General features: G+C 39.2%; 1 protein-coding gene across 1 annotated transcript in view; it reads right to left on the reverse strand.

Annotated features, from left to right (window-relative positions):
- The window catches only part of DACH1 (dachshund family transcription factor 1), a 426,532-nt gene that overhangs the window by 101,340 nt on the left and 305,004 nt on the right, over positions 1-20,188 (reverse strand). Inside the window, exon 4 of the mRNA XM_077806900.1 lies at positions 13,538-13,710. Within this exon, the coding sequence (XP_077663026.1) occupies positions 13,538-13,710 (173 nt within the window). The remainder of the gene's footprint in view (positions 1-13,537; positions 13,711-20,188) is intronic.

Here is a 20,188-nt window from a genome sequence, read left to right on the forward strand (position 1 = left end):
TTCTCCTGTTTAGAGAGTCCTGCTCCTTCAGTGGTACTCTTTTTCTGTCCTCAGTCAATTGATATTATGGCAATGCTCTTCCCCCCAAGTCAAGGGCACCAGAACCTTTGTAGAAATGGGGGAAGGGCAAGGCCCATTCTTCCCCCACCCCCCCACCCCCATGGCTGGCTGCTCAAGACTTTGATTGTCTTGAGGCTGAGAACAGGTTGTAAGAGCAGGTTCCTTAGAAAAAGTTGTTGATTGCCCTAACTGAAGTAAAAAAAAAAAACCCAACAACCAATCATTCTCTACTTCATGTTCTCAGATTGAAGCATCTGGTGTTGAAGAAAGATGGACATATAAATTATCTTTCTTCAGTGAATCCTCAACTTTTAATTTGTAAGTTCTCTACAATATGCAGACCTCTCTGAAAGGGGACATTGATTTCCTTTCATTTGCAAGGAGACTATTTTGATCTCTTCTGCAATGACCAAAGTACAGACCTGTTACTCCTCAGTCACCTGTTATTTCTTTTGCAAATGCCTCTTGATATTTCCCGGACCCATGGGAGAAGTATTCCTGAAACGGCTTTCTTTCCAAATGCACATGAACTCACCAGAGGAGTATAAATTAGTTCCTTGGTTATCTCCTCAACCCCAGTGTGACAATGTGGGAATTTTATGTAATATTTTTTATGAATCCTATGTGTGCCTCAGTTTGCCTCTGCACTTTGCATTGTACAAACATTTTAAGTCTCCTTCTAAAACAGCACAGGAATGGGTATAGGTATTACTGGCTGTGTATATGAAATGAACAGGGTCATTAAACAACTGGTTGAAACCAACCCCAAATCAACCCCCACAGAAAGACAAAGCAATTACCAGTGACTGAACCAGCAAATGCTTAACATCAGGAAACCCCAGACAAGTGGAGGGAAGAAGAGAGACAGAGAGAGCAAGAGATGAAGTCCATCACAGCTTGGCTGACTCATCATGGCACCGGTTTGATCGGGGTGGATTATGGCTTAACTTCTGCCTCTCTTAGGTTACAAATGAATTTCAGATTCTATAGCCAAGTGACTAATAAATGGTTACCATGTTTCGAAAAGGCTGCTAGTTGCACTGTAAATTCTCACTGAGAGCATTGCACACTAAAGGGGCACAGTACAAGCCTCCTGCAGGACTCTGGCTTGACTGGATTCACTGCAGAGAACCATAGAGATAGGGTTAGCTGGTGCTGACAGCCCAATTTTGGAGTCTTGGATGTCACAGGCTTGTCCTAATGGAACTATGTGGTTCCTTGGGGCCTGGTGTACTAAAAGGAGTTACTCCCAGGAGACTGGTGACAAGCTGGGGCATAGACTAGGCCTTGTGACTTTGTGATACCTATATACAATGATTTTTGGTTTTACAGGGTAGTGTTTCATCTTCCCTTTAGTTTGTACCTAAAGTTTCAGAAAACCCTAAACAACAAGGGTTATTTTGAAAGTTTCAAAAAGGCCATTAATTTGCTAACTCCCTCAATACCCTATAACAGGATTTGTATCATTTGGATAACTGACTAGCATGTATTTACATCTTCCATCTCTCCCCTTTCTTACACAAGATCACTATTTCAATAGGATTTCCCTCACTTCCAGACAGTCTGAACGTTTATTTTTTCTTCTTTTTCTTATTGAAGACCATTTTTTAACCAAAATAAGACCAATTAAAAATAAAAATCAATGTTTCAGCCATTTTTCAGTTGTCATTCATTTCAACCACTTTTTATTAATGGGCCTATTTTCTTCTCTAAAGAACATCATGGCCGACGATATTTTTAAAATATGTTTTCCTGCTGATACATTTGTAAAAATTCCTCCTTTAATCCCCGCAACTGATTGGGCTAGAATTAACCTGATCTGCTTTTTTACTGTCTTTACTTTGACAATTTTTCACTGATTCTATACATACTTGTTTGGTTATCTCCCGCTCTTCTGTTTACAGCAAAAGTTGTGGTTTGTTGGTTTTGATTTTTGCTTTAATAACTTGTCTTTGAGTAGCTCCACTGGAATCGTTGCTTCTTGTTTCTAGATTCTTATCATTCAAAGGATATTGAACCTTTTCTACACTTATTTTGGTGACTCCGAGAATAACCCAGACTTTTTCCTTATCAGATAATATTTGAGAGAGAGAGAGAGAGAGAGAGCATGTGCACGGTGTCTGAATGGACCTGAACAAGGATTCATCTTTTTTAAAATTATTTTTATTTTTGACTCTGTGGCCGGTTGGTGAGATGGAGACTGATATCTGCCAGATGACTTTGGTAGGATCTAGAATTGACTCATTAATTGGGAGGGCAATTCTGGATGAAGAGGAGGTGTGGAGAATATCCACCAACTTGTGATGTGTAAATGCCACCTCCTGTAGGGGAATCTGCAGCTCATCTGCCACCCTCTTGGTAAGTTCCAGAAAGTTCTTAATATGATCATGTAGTGATGGGGGGGGAGGCAGTACAGGGTCTACTGGTGGACATGAGGAGAAGTTTGCTGGCGGGGTAGCTTCCCCTTCCAGTCCTTCTTCCTGTTATGAAAAAGCTTCCTCCTCCCCTGGCTCAGGGGCTCTGAACAGCAAGGCTGTAGGAGTCTGGTGGACTCTCTCTGAGAGACACTGGACAGCTGCGATATGTGTTTGTATGTCACCCAAGGATTGCAATATGGCCATTGGGTGGGAGGAGGGCAGGCGTGGGCGGTGGGGTTACCCCAAAGGGCCCATATCACATTTGTGGGTTGGCCCGATGGAATTGGGGAGGACCCTTGTATTGTGATGGTGGGATATGAGGGTTGAGGGAAACGACCTCCTTCTGGCCACTGTCAGACTCATCTCTGGCTAAGAGCGGTGCTGACTGGGGTATTGGTAGTACATGGCCTGGTGCAAGAGCAATCCTGGGTGCCGGGATGTGCTCGGTAACAGGGCCCAGGTACTGAGTAATGGGGATTGCGGTTCTTCCCCAACCATCAGGTCGCCAGGGTACCAGAGCTGCTGTGGTACCATGGGCTAACTTGGTACCACAGAGCAGTGTCTGTGGTATGTTGTCAGTACCGATGGTTGGGAAGGTGCAGAGCACTCCCTAGATGTGAGTTTTGTCGCACCTGGTACCCAAGGTTTTCTCTGTGCCATTCTTTTAGAGACCATATGGTAATTGTCTGTCTCCTTAGGGGACAGTACCATTGCCTAAAAGCCTAATTGCCAGAGCCCCTGGCTTCTCCAGGCAGTGCAGCCAGTGCCTCAGAGAGCAGAGCTCACAGTGGAGGCCCCCTTCTGGGTACCGTGCTTCAGAGTTGCTGGTGCCGTAGGTACCGAGGTAACCGCACTGGGAAGTCCCTCTTGCTGGCCAACTACTTGGAGCCCTTTTCATGAGTCTTTATAGGGGGGAGTTTGCTGGTTTTTTTCATGACTCCATCCCCTTTGAAGTTAAAGGCTGGGAAATGTATCTATATGTTTTGCTGATGAAACACATTGACCCTGCAAACTACTGAGTGACTATTCCGCAGAATTTCATGACCATGTGACTTCATATAGAGAAGCCACAATACAATGGAATTCTGCAGGTGCTACAGATTTGGGGTAAAAAGTGCCTGTATCTGAGAAATTTAAATGTATACTGTTGTTGTAGCTTTTCAGCTCTGGATGACTATAGCACATTTCCTTCCCTTTCTCCTGCTGTTGTAGACCTGTCAGCAACAATATATGATGTAAACATGGAAAAAATAGAAGAAAAAGAGTGTGACAATAAAATTAAATAGTAACACAATTTTTAAGACTACAGATTAATTGAAATGTAGACCCAACAGTCTTAAATTAAAATGAAGTATTGAAGTTACTGGGGGACAAATACTATAAAATCAAAGGAAAATTTGTACTTTGTATCAGCCATCTTGGCTAAATATTTTGCTGATTGAGTTCTAGTCCTGGGTGAGAGGGTGATATGATCCTGTAAACCAAGGCAAGCCTCAGCAGAGGACACATGAAACTGCAGCATATTTGGGGAGTGGCAGAGTAATTACAGTCTGGAGTTTTTTGTATATTAGGAAAATTACTGTGTCACTTTTTCAACCTGCAGTGCAATTGTTTTCTACTGTAACTCTTGGCTCTAAACAATATATATTATAAATATATATGTGAATACATACTGAATTGATACAATGCAGTTTTTGATACTGGTCTGCTGCTATTTTCCAAATGTTACAACACAGAATTATCTCAAGTCAATGTTAATAGGAGGTATACATTTCACAATATCCTTCATATTTTTATGCATCTTTCTGTTCAGGTGGAAAACTGTAGCCATCTGATATACTGAAACTTCTAACAAGCTGAGCCTTTGGAAGCCATGGACAGGTGATAAAAGCCACCTCATGTCTAAAGCTTCCCCAGGTCACAGCTGTCATACTCAGTTTGATTCATTGCTGTCACAATCTGCTGTCCCTGCTTGTTGCTGCACTTCGTTTATTCATCTAACTCATATATCTAAATATTCCATTACAAAAAGGACATCTAATGTTCACCTCATGTTTGAAAGGGCACAACACAAACTTCTGGAATTTAATTCTAAAGACTTGTGCTTAAACTGGCCATTACCAAATCTAAGGTGTCTGTTCACTTGTTCATTTCTCAATACTTCCCTTACAATTTTGTCTCTGTCTGATCTTCTTAGCCGTTTATCATGATTAAAATATTTGGTTATCATGTGGTCTCAGTTTTATTCCAACTTCTTATCAATTGGAAATGTAATATTGCCCAGTATGGAATGGCATTTGAAGCTTTGTGAGTTTACAGATAACAACACTGATTGTGGACTTGGTGTATTGGAGGAAAAGGTCAGCAAGTCATCTAGGTTGGCACTGTTCACAAAATCAAGTCTCCTCTCCAAGAAACCAGGATGTTTATCATATCAGGACCTAGTATCTACCAGGCTAATTCTGATCTCAGTTACAGCAGTACTGTAAGTCCAGAACAATTCTACTGAAGTTCATTGAATTAGCTTGTATGTACAAGAGTAGAAATTTGCTCCACTCCTTCCAATATTCAAAGACTGTGTTAATGAGAAAAAGGTGAACTTGTTTTGTCTAATTTCAAATACCCTCTGACATTTAGGTTAGAAAACTGAATTTAAAAACCTACTAGGTTCACCACACTCTTAAGGCCATCTCCAGTCAAAGGCAAAGAGACAGAACCAAATGAAAGCTTGGGTGGAAAAAAATGAAACATGAGGAGAGAGAAAGTAAAACCAGGTTTCAGAGTAGCAGCCGTGTTAGTCTGTATCCACAAAAAGAACAGGAGTACTTGTGGCACCTTAGAGACTGAGAAATTTATTTGAGCATAAACTTTCATGAGCTACAGCTGCATGTGAGCTGTAGCTCACGAAAGCTTATGCTCAAATAACTTTCTTAGTCTCTAAGGTGCCACAAGTATTCCTTTTCTTTTAAAGTAAAACCAGAAAGCCTTAAAATGTAGAGAAAGAAAAGATATAAATTCTAATAAAAAGTAGTTTTCTGACAACGAATAATAGTTTGTGATGTTTGTTCGTCCCTCTAGCATCAATATTAAGAAACAGAAACCGTAGTTTTGAGTTTTCCCACCTCACAAAATCACATTCCTTTTAGGCTGTATCTATTCTCACAATAGCACTAGGATATTATGTCTTGTAGCATGCTACTGTACATACTCTTTACATTGCCAGTGCCGGACACTAATATTTGCTCAGAGAGTTTGCCCTTTAACCACTACCTGCATGCGCCATAAGGACACTAGCTAAAATCATAGAGTTTCTTTGCCTCCACTGGGAGCAGAGTAGACTGCCAGTAGCCATTCCCCCAAACAAAACCGCCAAGCTCCATACCCTCCAAACACCAGTTGCTACTCGTAAGGCCAGGGAGAAATAATTCATACACTTAATATTTAAAAAAATTGTTTTACTGCAAGTGAGGCTAGAACAGGGGTTCTCAATCTTTTTTGAATCATGTCCCGACCATCTTATTTTTCTCTTGGAGCCTCTCCTCCTTACAAAGTGGGACTCTCCAATGTAATCCAGATGAAACTGTGGCCAGTAATACATTGGTTCCAATCAAGGGGATTCTAGTTTAAATAAATCAGTCCTTTGATCCTGCTGTCTGTCTGTGCATAGGTGAGGAAACCTTTTAAAAGCACATACAATAATAGTTTCCAGAGCAGTATTTCTCAACTTCAGCAACCAAGAGTGCTAGTGAGCCCTGCAACTCCATGTGCCAGGTCACAACTCCATTCACTGAAATTTGCCGTGGCCGCCCCGTCAGTTGTCTCACCAAATACAAAGGCAGTTTGGAAAGAGAGGCTATTTTGTCACTGCTCCTATGCCAAAAGCTATTTATAGTTTTCTTGCAATTTCACTGCAAACATGAATTTGCGCTGAAATCTGACCCGGTCACCCCTCCATCTGATGGACGGGTGGCCAGGATGAATTTGAGTGAATGGCTTTGGGACCCCGTGTGTGAATGCGCCCCATGTGCAAATTTTAACCACTAGACTTAATAACCACACATGTGACTCTCCAGCAAAATTATCATGAGGGGCCGAGAGATGCTGTGATTCCATCTTTCTTGTTAGTATCATGGTAAAGTGTGCACCAACAGGAAAATGGATGTGTGAGGGCTCACTCCATGGCCATCATGACACAGCAGTAAAAGAAGCATATACAGCATTGTGATAGAACCATAATGCCACTACAGAGATATATCATAGTTTTCGCTTCCATGATTATAATTACTTCCTAAACAATCTATATCCATAATATTAAAATAAACTGTGTCATACCTGCATAAATTATCTGCCTATTTGTCACCTATTTACCATCTCTGATAGAGAAATATGGATTAGATGATGGGGCAGTATAAAACTTTTAACATCGTGAATCTGTGGAACACAAATATATGCATCACATGCTCAGCAATTTATTTCATGTATATTATCTCTGCAAGTGGCATAAGTACATACACGGGGACTGTCTGATGGTGTGATGCACACTGAAGAAAGTATACTGAGCTATGTGACCGCGAGTTCTAATGCCATATCACCTACGGAATGCTCTTACTATTTCTCTGCACTTCACAATTGTTATTAACTTAGGCCTAATGCTCCAACTTCAGAGTAGGTAATTATAATTCATTCATTTTACACATAAGATAATTCAGAGGTTGGAGCCATCATTGCTGGGAACAAAACCCAGGTCTCTAAGATGAGACACCCACATCTTATCAGCTTTCCCACATGAACTTTCGAAAGAAATGGTCCAAATTATGTGTTTGTCCAACACATACTGACACGTGTAGATGTTTGTCCATCTCTAGTGATTAAACCACAACCCATGCTTTAAGATCTGGGGAGTTCAGGTTAAATCCCTGCAGATGACATAAAAATGTGTTGTTACACTTGGCTACACTAGGCCATATTCTGTTCCCAGAGCCAGGAAGAGAACAGAGAAATCCTGACACCCAACATTCTAGTGCTAATTCAGAAATAATTGTGTGACCCAGTGACAAAGTGTGTGTTGTGTTTCCATCTATGGGCTAGTACTCATAAAGGAGGATAATGTACCTACATCACCAGGACCGTTATAGATTACACGGTAGAACATTGTGCAGGGGATCTGAAAGTTCTAGTCTATTCCATGTAGGTTCTTCTACTGCTCTCATCACCATAGTATCTAAGCACCTTCCAATAGTGCATTAAGAGTGATGAGTAATGTGTCACATCTGGTTTGTTCTCTTTTCTTTCTTGTGGGCTCAAACTTGCCTGATGACCAACTGCGGGTGGAGGGAATATATGTAAATTTATCTAGGGTCCTCACACTCCTGTTGAAAATATTTTATATAGCAAGCTATTATATTTAAGAGTGAATTTAGATGTTCTGTTAATATTTGTTTTATTACTGTATTTTAGTGTCTGTATTTTGGTTAATGGGAGATGTTGCTTTAAGAATAGAGTGGGCCACATATTGGAGGGTTTGTCTGACGAGACTGAAGACAGTACCCTGACTGTGCAGATTCCTAAGAGATCAGAATTTGATATGATAAACTTATCTTAACAGAAAACAAGCTTCCCTTTTTAGGGTGTAACATTAACACATTAGGGAACTGGAACTCAGGACATAGCAAGTGACCCTCAGAGACTTTTTCCTGTTGGTTACCAGCATGAATCCAGCTCACCTCAATAGGGATTAAAAACTGCACCTATCTAATGAACATTTGGTGCTCCTTGTATGAGACGAGTCGCAGCTCCCACATCACAAACTCAGCACCACACTTTGCATAAATTGGCAGATTCAGCAGAGGCCAAGAACTTCACAGGCCATGGAGACTGAGCTGCCTCTGTGACTTACAAAGCAAGGTTCCCCAAATCAGGGTTGAGGCATGTTGACATAGTGATGTGTGGGGAAGGTTGCCCTGCTGCCCTGTAGATAAACCAATGGCTTCAGTAACCAGAGCTGCACAAACCATAATGGCAACATTTTCAAAAGCACCTAAGTGACTCAAGACCTTTTTGAAAATGGAAATTCAGCCATAAGTCACTTAGGCACTTTTAAAAATAACATAAATCCACGTGGTTTTTTAAAGAGGGCATAAAAACTATATGCAAATTAGATATAAATATGCAAATTGTCTCATTAAATAATCTGCATAAAATGTCACATGGAGCTACACAAAATTTGACAGTTATGATGCGGGTTTTAATAGCATGAATATAGGGGGGCTGATTTCCTCTGGAATGAGTTATGCAGGTCACCCCACACACACACATAAAAAGGTCAAGATTTAAAAAATTTACTAAAGAAAAGGAGTACTTGTGGCACCTTAGAGACTAACCAATTTATTTGAGCATGAGCTTTCGTGAGCTACAGCTCACTTCATCGGATGCATATCGTGGAAACTGCAGCAGACATTATATACACACAGAGATCATGAAACAATACCTCCTCCCACCCCACTGTCCTGCTGGTAATAGCTTATCTAAAGTGATCATCAAGTTGGGCCATTTCCAGCACAAATCCAGGTTTTCTCACCCTCCGCCCCCCCCCCCCCCCCACAAACTCACTCTCCTGCTGGTAATAGCCCATCCAAAGTGACAACTCTCTTCACAATGTGTATGATAATCAAGGTGGGCCATTTCCTGCACAAATCCAGGTTCTCTCACCCCCTCACCCCCCTCCAAAAACCACACACACAAACTCACTCTCCTGCTGGTAATAGCTTATCCAAAGTGACCACTCTCCCTACAATGTGCATGATAATCAAGGTGGGCCATTTCCAGCACAAATCCAGGCTTTCTCAACCCCCCCCCCCTTTTTTTTTCCCGGGGACACACACACACACACAAACTTAGAGTGAGTTTGAGTGTGTGTGTGTGTGTCCCCGGGAAAAAAAAAGGGGAGTGGGGTTTGAGAAAGCCTGGATTTGTGCTGGAAATGGCTCACCTTGATTACGATGCACATTGTAGGGAGAGTGGTCACTTTGGATGAGCTATTACCAGCAGGTGAGTGAGTTTGTGTGTGTATGGGGGTGGGGGGGTGAGAAAACCTGGATTTGTGCTGGAAATGGCCCAACTTGATGATCACTTTAGATAAGCTATTACCAGCAGGACAGTGGGGTGGGAGGAGGTATTGTTTCATGATCTCTGTGTGTATATAATGTCTGCTGCAGTTTCCACGGTATGATCCGATGAAGTGAGCCGTAGCTCACGAAAGCTCATGCTCAAATAAATTGGTTAGTCTCTAAGGTGCCACAAGTATTCCTTTTCTTTTTGCGAATACAGACTAACACGGCTGTTACTCTGAAAAAAATTTACTAGTAATTTTCAAGTGACAAGTGGAAAACTATTTGTCTTTAAGATGTTTCAAGTTAGGCACCCAAAAATTGGGGCACTGAAAATTAGATCCCATTTGAAAAATCTTTGCCTTCCTTTGTAATGGGTTTCTCTCCCCAGATAACTGGGGTGCAATTGAAAATAGGCTTGGGGATTGGAAAAAGAGTGAGAAAGTGTTCTTGGGGTGGAAGTGCTTGTATTTAGCTGTCAGGGAGACAGACATCAATGTGTGAGGAGTCCAGCTGGATTAAAAAACTTGTTGGTTTTAAAGACAAGATAGCCTGGGCTCATTTATTTGGATCCCCTTGATGCTACAATGTATTATCTTGCTAGCTATGGAATTCATGATGACACAGAGCACTATAAAGAGATTTTAGTGGGGTGGGGGTAGAGGTTTAAAATGTATTGGTTATAGTTTTACTCTCCATCTAAGTCCCACCGAGTTACACTCATGGTAACTTGGCCACCCAGCTTTACAGAGTTTACTAACTACTTTAGGCCAATTTGTTCAAGCTTAAAAAATAGAACATTTACTTTCTGAATGTCAAAAGCAGATGGAGACCAAATTTCCCACTGCTATATATAAACCGTGATATTGTACTTCAGATAATAAAAAGTAAGTAAGACACTGTGACATGCTAAGGATGCAAAAAACTAAGAACATTGGACATCATATATCAAGACTCCCACATGAACAAACAAAATGCTGTGTCAGCTAGTGTGTGCTCAATCATGTTCTCGATGCCATTATATTTATTACCATATGCCCATGTAACAAGCAGTGATCATGATTTAAATTTAGAAAATAAATGTAAGATGAAATATACACCTAATATGTCCCAGGGAATAGCTCTGGCATCATGTACCTCTTGCTAATTGCCATTCTAGTGAAAAATAAAGCATACAGAAGGGCAGAAATCACCATGCTACTAGGCAGTGACAGTTAGCAGCATGGCAGCATTAGTGAGATGACAGGGTAGATTCAAAATGGTCACCACCGCACCATGACTGTTGTCTCAGATGCATTTGCATGCACCATAATTCCAATGCTGATTTCTGCTGTCATCATGCCTACCAGGACAAAAGATGCAGCCTAACTTTTAAAGCCATATGTAGGCCTGGACCTAATTGCCTTATTAAGGGTTTGTCCACATGGCATCACAGTGTAGACTATGGCGGTATGAATTTCAGAGTGCACCAAACTGCCCTGTATGGACATTGCTGGCATGAACAAAAGGTATCTAGTTTGTGTTAATGTAATCCTCCTTCAAACAGTGTTACATTATTGTGAACTACATTCCTTTCAGTTTGTGCAAGCAACGTCAACACAGAGCAGTTAGCGCACAACACTTTGGTACACTCTTCAGAGTAACAGCCGTGTTAGTCTGTATTCGCAAAAAGAAAAGGAGTACTTGTGGCACCTTAGAGACTAACCAATTTATTTGAGCATTATCATACACATTGTAAGGAGAGTGGTCACTTTAGATAAGCTATTACCAGCAGTAGAGTGGGTTTGGGGGGGGGGGGAGAAAACCTGGATTTGTGCTGGAAATGGCCCAACTTGATTATCATACACATTGTAAGGAGAGTGATCACTTTAGATAAGCTATTACCAGCAGGAGAGTGGGGTGGGGGGAGGTATTTTTTCATGCTTTGTGTGTATAAAAAGATCTTCTACACTTTCCACAGTATGCATCTAATGAAGTGAGCTGTAGCTCACGAAAGCTTATGCTCAAATAAATTGGTTAGTCTCTAAGGTGCCACAAGTACTCCTTTTCTTTTTGGTACACTCTGCAATTCATACCCCCATATTCTGCATTGCAGTGTGGTGTAGACACAGCCTTATTAGTTTCTGATACCCTATTTACTCTCTCACTTTCTGAGATTGCTGCATTTGATCCCAAATGTTTGCATGAATGGTACAAGTTACATTGTCACTAGTGGCCCTGCGTGCAGTAATAAAGATTTAGCGGCTTTTAAAGGAGTTTAAAATACATTTTATTTTTCTCTTCAAAGGCACTTGCAATTGCATGGTTCAGTATGATTCCAAGCTTGTCATGGCATAGCAAATGAGAAAATGAGGAAGTACAAGAACAGCATGTTTATATCAAATATCTCAACAAACCCAGGTTCCTATAGGTCACCTAAACCACCTAGAATGTTAAAACTGTTGGTGCCCTTGTTTTGGGTTTGATAATTTTTTCTGTATCATGGGGATTGTGTTAAGGGGAAGATCTTCAGTGGGTCAGTAAAACTCAAAATAAAATTATGCATGCAAATCTGTTTTCTGTATACACAATGATGTGCCTGCAAAACTCGCACAGGCATTTTTAGGAACTGCTGACAATCTGGCCCCAAAGTTTAGTCAAGAGGTAGGATTGTAAATTTGAGGTTTGCCAAATTAGAATGCAGCACTCAAACCTGTAAAATAAGAAACCCATTAAATTGGAGGAGAAGATTTCTAAGCCACTGGTGGGCAACCTGTGGCCCAGGGGCCGCACACGGCCCATCAGGATAATCCAATGGCAGGCCGCAAGACAGTTTGTTTACATTTGCACTTCTACCTGCAGCTCCCCTTGGCCGGAAACGACAAAACGTGGCCACTGGGCACTGCGGGCGGCTATGCAAATGTAAACAAACTGTATGGTGGCCCGCCAGTGGATTACCTTGACATGGGCTGTAGGTTGCCCAGCAGTGCTCTAAGCACACATTCAGTATTTCTCATATATTCTGATCAGCTCATTTTCTCTTTATCCAAACAGGAAGATACTCTTTGTATCTAATTTATTAGAATCAAGGAAGAATAGTAGGTAAAATGGAGATATCTAAGTAAATATAAGGTGAAACAAACTTTATAGTTTGAATATTAGGGGATAGAATACATGCATAATACAAGTAAAGCATCCTCCACCAAGGAAGGGAGAAGACTCCAGGAAATCCACTGGAGAGCTTGAGATGCAGGCCTAATTTAAGTGGGAAATACCCAGATGCTTTGTTGCTAGGTGCTATACTAATCCCTCTGATGGACGGAAGTTATTAGTATTCAGACTTCTGTACTGTGCTACAGTACTGGCCTGGCGGTTGTCAGGTCAGTACTCAACTCTACTAGACCTGTATTCTATTTCTGAATGAGGCAGTGGTGAGAGTTCTACAAAGACAGCATGCTCAGCCCATGTTGAGAGAGCACCTCAAGATGTTCTTCAGTGAATTTATTAGTCACTCTAGTTCTGGCACTCAGACCTCCAGCTGGGAATATCTGCCATAAACACCAGGATTGGTGTCATCTTGGCCCCACTGTCGTCAATGACAAAACTCTCACTGACTTCAATAGGGTCCGGATTTTACCTCCAGCTTCTTGGGAAAGTGGCATGAGATCTTTTTTGACCATGGGTAGTCAGTATCTATATCTCATCTGACAAATGGCAACTTCAACTGTGGAACTGGAGCACTGATTCAGTACTCAGTATTCAGAATGTTCAGTTACCAACATAATACTCAGTTCCCAAAATCAATTCCTACAGTAAGTGGGGTTTTCTTTGGAACCCTCCCTTCCAAACACTGACCAAGCCTTGCCTTTATGACTGCTTACCTTATGACATCTGATGAGAACAGCCTTACATTAATAAGGTACCATGCTGTGAAGAAATTAATTTAGTATCACAGATATATTTCTAGATGTTTACCTTAATAACAGATGTCTCGACTCTGGATGGGGGACTCTGTACTTGTGCTGCTGCTGCCATATTTGCAATGGTACTAAGGTGGTTCATCTGACTCATGGCCATTGTGACAGATGCTGGAGGTAGGCTGACAGGAATTAATGGGTGGGGCATCATCATAAAAGGAAGTTCCAGGCCTAAGAAAAAAAAAAACAAAAGGCAGGAAATATTGGTTTATGATTTTTTTTAAATATTGACTATTAGAAATATATTTTCTTATGAGCAAAATATGTTGAAATGCTTGGCACCAAATGTGTTCAAGAATGAACTCTTCCAACATTTCAGTATAGAGCAGTTAACATGAATCTGTTCACTTTTTGTCCATGTGTAATTCCCTCTAGTATCCATGGAGGTCTTATACGCACAGGGAGAGGCTAACAGGCCCCTTAGTTTGTTCAGATCAGTGTAATGTTGTACCATATCATTGCTAAGCAATCGTTGTTCGTTATATTGTCCATTTTAATACTTGTGGCAAGGTGTCTTAGCAATAATTATAAAACTGATGCACAGGTTAATAGCTATTTAAGTATCAGGTTTACTGTGTTTGTTTTTTTATTTTTTTATGACTCCTACTTCCACTGCTGAATACTTTAATTGAAGTATTACAGTATTCACCATGTTTTTTATTTTGCATAGCCTATTTAACTAAACACAATAGAAAGACAGAAGTTTGAAAACCACTGATGTTAGTGTTGAAAGATGTCAACCCGTACCATTTGGCAGAAGGTGGTTCTGTTGAAGAGGGTTGAGAGGATGGCTAACTGGAAGGTTATGCTGTCCAGGCAAGCTGGGGTGGTTAACAGACACCTGTGATCCTTGGGTGAGGGGAGACTGAAGTTTTTCTTTATCCCAAGAACCATCACTGCTGCCTGTGGGGAATGAATATAAATTATTTGGATGCAGGAAGATTTCAAATTTGCAACGTCTGAATTTGAAATCAAGGCCACCAATTTAACGCATTTTGTGATTGACAAATTAGTGTTTGTAATGTATGGGTTGGGCAAGGGAGGAGGTTTGTTTTCAGTCAATAGAAAGAAAAAACACCTTAACAGATAGGTAAGGATAATATTTGCAGTTTATAGTTAGAAACATGAACTTATGGGTGTTAGGATTGTACTAGTTCACTTGGAGAGGTGTATACACTTTGAATTCTTAATCTTTGGCTAGAAGAAGAGCTTAAACAGTACAGTTCCAGTGAGAAATCAACAATGTATTTTAATGAATGATAAATATTTGTTATATTAACAGTTTTACTTATAGTTCTGTAATTCTTAGTAAGTAGAACTTGAGAGAAATATACCAATTGTTTTATATGTGGTAGAGGGTGTTCACTTATAAAGTTTTCATTGTCTGACTATGGCTATATTAATTATGTTCATATTTGTTCTTAAATTTTGGTATTAAAATAAAACTAGACAGTAGTTAAAATTTTTACTCACTGATGGCATCAACAGACATGCACACTTGTGTATGGTTAACATATTGCAATATTAGATAGTCAATTTATATTTCATTCCTTTCAATATAAGAAATTATGAGTCCAATCCTGCAAGTCCTCTACTTGTGGAACCCCAGTGGGAGCAAGAAATGATTTGGGCCAATATGTACTGACTATAACTGTATTTTACGTATCTGAGAAAACAGATTTTTCACTACCGTGAACATCAGCACTTTTCAATATAACACAGTAAAACAGAATAACACAGTTAAAGAATGGTATCAGTATTTCATTTATATGAAAAAGTTATTGATTTCTACATTATGGAAGTGCACTTTAAGTGACCTCTAAACTGAACAGGTCTTTAAAAAACTATATGTCTCTGAGAATATATATAATATGCTACCCTATCTTGAACTTCGCTGTAGCTCACGAAAGCTCATGCTCAAATAAATTGGTTAGTCTCTAAGGTGCCACAAGTACTCCTTTTCTTTTTGCGAATACAGACTAACACGGCTGTTACTCTGAAACTCGTAATCAGAAAGCTCCAGTGACTTCAGGGGGAATAGTTTATATATATATGAAGTTCAAGACTGGGCAGCATATTAAATGTATTCATACATTCATTTAATAGGCTGCCCAATCTTGTAAATATTATATTAAAATGTATTTTGTGCAAATTTTCATAGTACTTTTCACAATTATCAGATCAACAGTAGGGACCCTCTAATTTCCATTGACTTTAATAGGAATTGCATTAGCCCATTAGCCTTACCATTTTAAAAAAATACTTTTACATGAGATGACAAAAGCACAAAAGTTGGTCAAAGTCCAATTTAATTTCTCTAGATTTATTAAAAACCTGATTGTAAAAGCTATATAACATAGTTGAAAATGAAAAAATACTCAGTTATGGCCATTATTTTCCTTCCCCAGCTACTTCATGAAGACAGTTAAGGTTCAATATAAATTCTAATTCATTAGCTCAATACTGTCTAGATCCCAGTGTAAATTGTTCAGGAGTAGGTAATGAAAATTCAGTCCAAAGTCTCCAGCAGTCAAACAGAGAAATTTTATTAAACAATGAAAATAATCAATTAAACCAGATATCTTTATTGTCTTTATCCTCTTTATCATTTTACAAGAAATTCTGACAAACTTTATGAAATGTTTATACTTAGTTTAAGACTGAGCTTGCTAACACGACAGATTCTTAGGACTTGAGCCTCTGATAGGTGGGCATATCACCATGCCTTTTGGAAAGTCAGATACCTCTGCACAATAGGAAGACCACGGGTGAGACTGAGTTTTCAGTCATTATTTGGAAAAACAGCTTGCTTATTATACCTTTGTTTCCCCTAGTTTCTTTCCCTATATTATCTGCTTATTGCAATAATGACAAATACACTTCCATCCTGCATGTTCATTTAGTGAAGAACCTGACTGATATGAATAGATTCAGACCCCAATGTCTCAATTCTGTACTTGTCTACATACACTGTAACATCTTTATCTTTGATTTTCATAAGCCCCAAACAAGGCTCCATAGAAAAAAAATACAAGAAGAAAAGAAGACAATACAGATTTTTGTAAAACTTAATTGAAACCTGGATCAAATTACTCCAATTTTATATAAAGTTCTCATATTACCAACAAGTTCACATTTTAATAAATCCTTTCTACTGATTTTTTCCACTTCCCCACCAAAACCAGCTGTTAGTCCAGGTTAAAAAAAAAAAAAAGAAAAGAAAAGAAAAGAAAAAAAGACAGATTTGTTAAGAAAAAATGCAATTTCTTTTTGCCAAAATGTAACCTTTGCCATAGGAAAGTGGAAACAAATCGAAGCAAGCATGTTAAGGTTTTCACTCTACAAATGGAGGGAAGCTTTCAACATTTCATAGACATAACTCTCATGAAAGGGTCAATTTCATGTCAGGTCCTGTCTAGCTCTGGGGTTTGAGGTGAGGCTGGATAGAGACCTACATATCTGTGGATATGCGCTTTATATCTACGGATATCCACAGACCATGTTTGAAGATTGTGGATTGGATGCAGATACAAATTTTGTATCCACATAAGGCTCTAAGGATGGAGTCAAAATTAAGTTACTACAACTGTTATATTGTTTCCTGACTTCTCCAGAATTTGGTAAGGTCATCCATAGTATTTCTGGTTATGGCATTTCATATGTAGTCAAAGATGAGAACCTCTGCATTTGAGTGCACCTTATACCTCAGCACTACATGTACCCATTGTTTTCAGTTTCATCAAAACCAATACTGTAATGAAATGAAGGAGACACTGGTATTAAAGCTAGTGCTTAGTCAGGGATTGATACTTTGATCCTTGAAATCTAACATTGTCTGCCAAGATTAGTTTACTATCAAAATGACTCATAGCCATCTCCAACCCATAACATTAGAAACCACTTACAAGGTACAGCATCTTGCACTCTTAAACATCTGTAAGTGGACAGGCATAGATACAAATAGCAAACATTGGCCATTTGCTGCATTTTTGTTATGGTAGTTAAGCTCAACAGCTTTCCTCCCAGAGGAGATAGTTATTTTCATTTATGTCTAAGTAAAATAAGTGTTACCCCTCAGACAGTACTCACCCTCTGAACAACTAAGTGCAAGCTGCCAATTCAGTTGTTTTTTAAAAATTGATTAAAAACCATACAGTGGTTTCAAAAAGCTTTAAAAAATCTGTTGCCTACTTCCTCGCTACTTGTTGCCCTGCTGGAGGCTTATGTTTTCCAGTTTCTATCAGTGGTTCTCAACTCTTTGTAATAGGATTAAGAGCTTGGACACCTGATATCCCTGGGTTCTGTAGTTCACCCTTATAAAAGCTGTTTGCTTTAAATTGAGAGAAAATCAGTTTTTAGTGGCATAATTAATTAAATTATGCAAATTTCCAGATTCAGCATAACACTTTGTGAAGTGACAATTGGTAGCTCCACATTGCATTTTGAGCTGCATTTCAATTGATGCAGCACTAACCACAGAGTAGTATTTTCAAAGCTTTTCACCACAGAGGATCCAATGCAGAAATGTGGACAGTGAACTTTAGGTGCGCAAGTCCCATACATGGGCACTGATATAGGCTCTATGGTAGCCTTTATATTTTATGTGCCCAAGTGCCAACATAAGCACTCAGAATGTGGAATTTGAGTTCCTAAAGTAGATGAGCACATTTAAAAACTGGGTTCAGCATGTTTCGTGTTTATGTTCAGTTTGTCTGGTACAGCAAAAAATATGATGCTATTCATTGATTTCGAAGACTAACAGTTAGATACAGTGTTTCTCCACTAAACAACATTTTAGCACAGATTTCTTAGAAGTCTATTTCTCCCCCAAACTCTAATTCAGCAACAAGCCATAATTGTACATTAAAACACGGTTTTTATAAAATACACTTAAAAATAAAACCTATCTGATGGCTGAATTATTTATATCTGTAACCATTAGCACCAGTAAATAGGGATGATAACATATGAAAATAATTCTGACTGTACACCTTCCCTATGAGATGAAATCAAATGCATAAGCAACATGCAGTGAAAATACAAAAAAAAAAAGAAAAGAAAAAAAGAAGCATAAGTGCCTATCACCAAGTCAATAAGAAAAAAAAACCCTCTATGTATTTTATACTGCTGATCCCTTTTTAGTCCCCCTAATTCTCAAAATAAGACCACAGTTATCTTTCGTGTTCCCTGATACAGACTATTTCTCATCAACAAGCAATCACTATATGAGGCATTCTATATTAGCTATTGTCATAAATATAAAAGGAAGGGTAAACATCTTTAAATCCCTCCTGGCCAGAGGAAAAACCCTTTCAACTGTAAAGGGTTAAGAAGCTAAGACAACCTCGCTGGCACCTGACCAAAATGGCCAATGAGGAGACAAGATACTTTCAAAGCTGGAGCTGGGGGGGGGGGGGAGGGAAACAAAAGCTTCTCTCTGTCTGTGTATTGTTTTTGCCGGGAACAGAGCAGGAATGCAGGTCACAACTCCTGTAAAAAGTCAGTAAGCAATCTAGTTAGATATGCGTTAGATTCTGTTTTGTTTAAATGGCTGATAAAATAAGTGGTGCTGAATGGAATGTATATTCCTATTTTTGTGTCTTTTTGTAACTTAAGGTTTAGCCTAGAGGGATTCTCTATGTTTTGAATCTGATTACTCTGTAAGGTATTTACCATCCTGATTTTACAGAGGTGATTCTTTTACTTTTTCTTTAATTAAAATTCTTCTTTTAAGAACCTGATTGCTTTTGCATTGTTCTTAAGATCCAAGGGTTTGGATCTGTGTTCACCTATGCAAATTGGTGAGGATATTTATCAAGCCTTCCCCAGGAAAGGGGGTGTAGAGCTTGGGAGGATTTTTGGGGGAAAGACGTTTCCAAGTGGGCTCTTTCCCTGTTATATTTGTTAGACGCTTGATGGTGACAGCAATAAAGTCCCAGGACAAAAGGTAAAATAGTTTGTACCTTGGGGAAGTTTTAATCTAAGTTGGTAAAAATAAGCTTAGGGGTTTTTTTCATGCAGGTCCCCACGTCTGTACCCTAGAGTTCAGAGTGGGGAAAGAACCTTGACAGCTATATTGGGTCATTTATCTGAGGTTTGATTCCTGCCATGCTATATATGTTCACTGGAAACTGCTCAAAAACCATGTGCTAAAAGTTGGGAATCTTATCATCCAAATTAAATATTTAGTTCTACTTCTTTAGACTCTGACTCATTGTATGCATGCCACTTCACCTCTGTGTGATTCAGTTTAACCTGCTGAAGTTGGCTATAATACTTATCCACCACTCAGGAGTTTTATGAGACTGCATGTCTGTAAAGCATGCTGAGATTTTTAGATAAAGGTGATATATAAAGTATAATGAAATTATAATTATTATATAATTATTAGATCAGTACCTGTACAGAGATCATCAGACTTCAATAGCATCTCTTTTGTCCCATGTCATTGGAATTAAAAAACAACAATGTAATTACTATCACTACTGACACTATATAAATATGCAACATTTTCAAGGAAGCAAATACTATGGGATGAGGATTTTTTTGTGATGGCTATGTCATCATGCTCAGGCTCTCAGATTTCCCAAAAGAAAATTTCTCACTAAAAGGTGACCACTTAACCAAACTACTGCATAATTTATCGACC

The sequence above is a fragment of the Eretmochelys imbricata genome, chromosome 1 (genome assembly GCF_965152235.1).
Source record: "Eretmochelys imbricata isolate rEreImb1 chromosome 1, rEreImb1.hap1, whole genome shotgun sequence".
Classification (NCBI taxonomy): Eukaryota; Metazoa; Chordata; order Testudines; family Cheloniidae; genus Eretmochelys; species Eretmochelys imbricata.